Here is a 2,736-nt window from a genome sequence, read left to right as displayed (position 1 = left end):
ACATATGTGGTACGGATAGCCACAAACACATATATACGCACCCTCACACACATGCATAATGACTCTGGGCCCAGGAAGGAGTCTGTCCACCCCAAGAGCCCTCGCATGTTGGAGCTCACAGGAACGTTCTTTGCAGCCCCCACTTAGCTGGCCAGTAACTGCCCCCTGGCTCCTGGACCTTCAGGCTAAGGGCTGGCCAGGCAAGGAGGCAGTGTCTCTGACAGCCCCTCGTGGGTGGGCAGGAAGGCAGCGGACACAGAGGTCACTGGGGTGAGGCCTGGGGCTGCTCTGGCCTCCCTGCTCCTGGCTGGAATGTGGGCCTCTCTCCTCCCCCACAGCCACCCACCAGCCCCAGGCCCAGTCAGCTCGTCACTCCGAATCACCAGGTTCTCTTAGCCAGGACCTGGGCACAGAGAGTGGCAGGGTGGTGGTAGTAAAGAACAACTGAGTGACAAAGAGGGGCACACACAGCTGTACAGAGAGATGCACACGCAGAGAAGCCCAGAGAAAGACACACGTGCAAAACACAGGCAGGCACACCAGCTCGCCCCGCTGGAACAGACTTCAGAACAGTCCCAGACACACCCAGAGACACAGCCAGCACTTACACACACACAATGAGACAAGCAGGTAGTGGTACAAAAGAAAGAGACCCAACCCACACTCAGTCTGAGCGTGTGCAGTGGACACGCTCAGACACACAGCACATACACACCCACACGGCCCCCTAGGTACATGTGCAGACACACGCCACACTGGAGCATTTCCTCCTCCACCTCCAGGAGATGTCCAGGGAGGCCACTGCCTACCCAGGTGTGCTGACCTGGCAGGGAGGGTGTGACCGGGCTGCTTTGGTGTGACCGGGCTGCTTCGGTCTGAACTGCTGGCACCCCCAGCCAGGCGCCCTGAGGGGTGTCCATGGGCAGCCCACAGTGGCCTACTGCCCTGCTGTGTCAGTGCCTGCCAGGAGGGCAGTATCCTGGGTGAAGAGCGGGCTCGAGTCCCTGGTGTGGGGTTCGTCTCTGCAGCTCCCGGGACACGCAGACACATGGCACTCACAGTTTCCAGGAGTGCGTGAGTGCACTCAACCGAGCAGGCACGGCCGCTCTCGGAGGCTGGGTTTCTTTATTTATGAAGTGGAGTGAGCAATCCTCTCACAAACCCCACTACCACCACCCCACCCTAAGGATTGCGGAATGGCGTCAGGTGGGCATGAAGGGCCTTCCTAGGGACGTGGGGCTCTGCCGTTCTTGCAGAGGTCGCTAAAGTTGTCTTGATGGCAGACGTTGGACACCACACCTGGGTGCCCCCACCCCAAATAACTGGTTCAGAAGAGCGGGGGCAGAGTCGTGGGCCCTCTCAGCGGGCCGACACCGGTGCTGCCTGGTCAGCAGGCGCCCAGACGCCGCTCACCGAGGGCCGGGCTCCGACGGGACAGTGGGTCAGGAGCGCCCCCTCCACGCAGTGCAGGTCTAGCGCGCTCAGGTCTGCGCGCGGCCAAGTCGGGTCCGCTCCGCAATCCGCGGCTCCGGGGACTGAAACCTCGTCGACGGTGGGCGGGGCGGGGCGGGCCGGCAGCCCCGCCCCCACTCACAGCCCCAGAAATGCAGCTGCCGACCAGCTCCAGTCCCAGATGAGAACTGCTGTCCGAGGAGGAAACTGCATCTTCAGGCGACTGCCCTGAGATCGCACTGGACGTCCGACGGGCCGTGCTAGGGACTTGCCTACCCTGCCCGCCCGCCCCGCCGGACCGCTCCCCAGCAGGTTCCCCGGTACAGATTTACCTGCGGGCTCCTGATTCGCCAGGGATTCCAGAGGATGCTGAGGCCATCGGCAGGGGCCCAGGGACAGCGGTGAGCGGAACATCCAGCCCCCCAACTCAGCTCTTCTGTGCAGGGACTCCCCTAGGGGGACGAGCATGGTGGTTTTTCCTTGGAGCCCCCTGGCTGAGGATGTCTGAGAAGATGCTGGCCATGAGGCTGTTCACTTGTTTCCTGCAGCTCCTGGCTGGGCTGGCACTGCCCACTGTGCCTCCCCAGGTAAGAATGACCCTCACCCCCAGACTGGCTGCTCTGACCTTCCCATCCCAGCACTGGAAACAGGGGCTCTGAAACCATAGATCTGCTCCTGAGGGCAGCAGTCGCGAGGATGTCCACACTCTTCCCAGGGACCAAGCTAAAGACCTGAGTCTTCTGGGAGGAGACACAGGCTGGGCTGTCCCCAGCTCTGGGGGGCTGTCTTGGCTGGGGCAGAGAAGCCACAGGGAGGGAGGGAAGTTTCCTGTCTGGCCCCTGCAGCCCTAGTGGCTTTGCTAAAAGCATCTGTCCAGTAATCCTGGGTAGGCGGGCCTCTGGCCTTGTGGTCAGAGTTGAAGCCTTGTGACCAGCCAGGCACCCCAGGACCTCTGACCTGGCCTAGTGGCAGGGGAAGCTGGCTGACAAGGCTGTGGTAGGGAAACTGGGCCCTGCCCCCACCAGGTCTCAGGCTGAGCGTAGGACTCCTGGGTGGGCTGGGGCAAGACAAGGGGTCCCGCCATGTCCTCTCTCCTGGGTGGGTGGCTGGAGGCCCTGAGTGCAGGGCCTGGGGAAGTGAGCAGGGCCCTTTTCCCAGGAGCCGGGTGAGTCTGGCATGGAGCCAGCTTGGGCAGTGAAATTCTGACAAAGCCAATGTGCTCCCTTCCCACTGCACTGCCTTGCTGCCCTGGAGTCCCAGCCCTGGCCCCGGCCCCAGCCCCAG

At 62.6% G+C, this 2,736-nt stretch overlaps 1 protein-coding gene across 2 annotated transcripts in view; it reads left to right on the top strand.

Annotated features, from left to right (window-relative positions):
* The first annotated feature begins 1,627 nt into the window (after positions 1–1,627).
* PGF (placental growth factor) overlaps positions 1,628–2,736 on the top strand; it is a 14,948-nt gene continuing 13,839 nt past the window's right edge. For both annotated transcript variants that reach the window (XM_006170554.3, XM_006170553.3), the window contains exon 1: positions 1,628–2,039. In XM_006170554.3, coding sequence (XP_006170616.1) covers positions 1,953–2,039 — 87 coding nt within the window. In that variant the 5' untranslated portion in view covers positions 1,628–1,952. The remainder of the gene's footprint in view (positions 2,040–2,736) is intronic.

Source organism: Tupaia chinensis, unplaced genomic scaffold (assembly GCF_000334495.1).
Source record: "Tupaia chinensis unplaced genomic scaffold, TupChi_1.0 Scaffold148607_1, whole genome shotgun sequence".
Taxonomy (NCBI): domain Eukaryota; kingdom Metazoa; phylum Chordata; class Mammalia; order Scandentia; family Tupaiidae; genus Tupaia; species Tupaia belangeri.
Note: the sequence above shows the minus strand (reverse complement) of the source record. Positions and strands in the feature narration are given on the sequence as shown.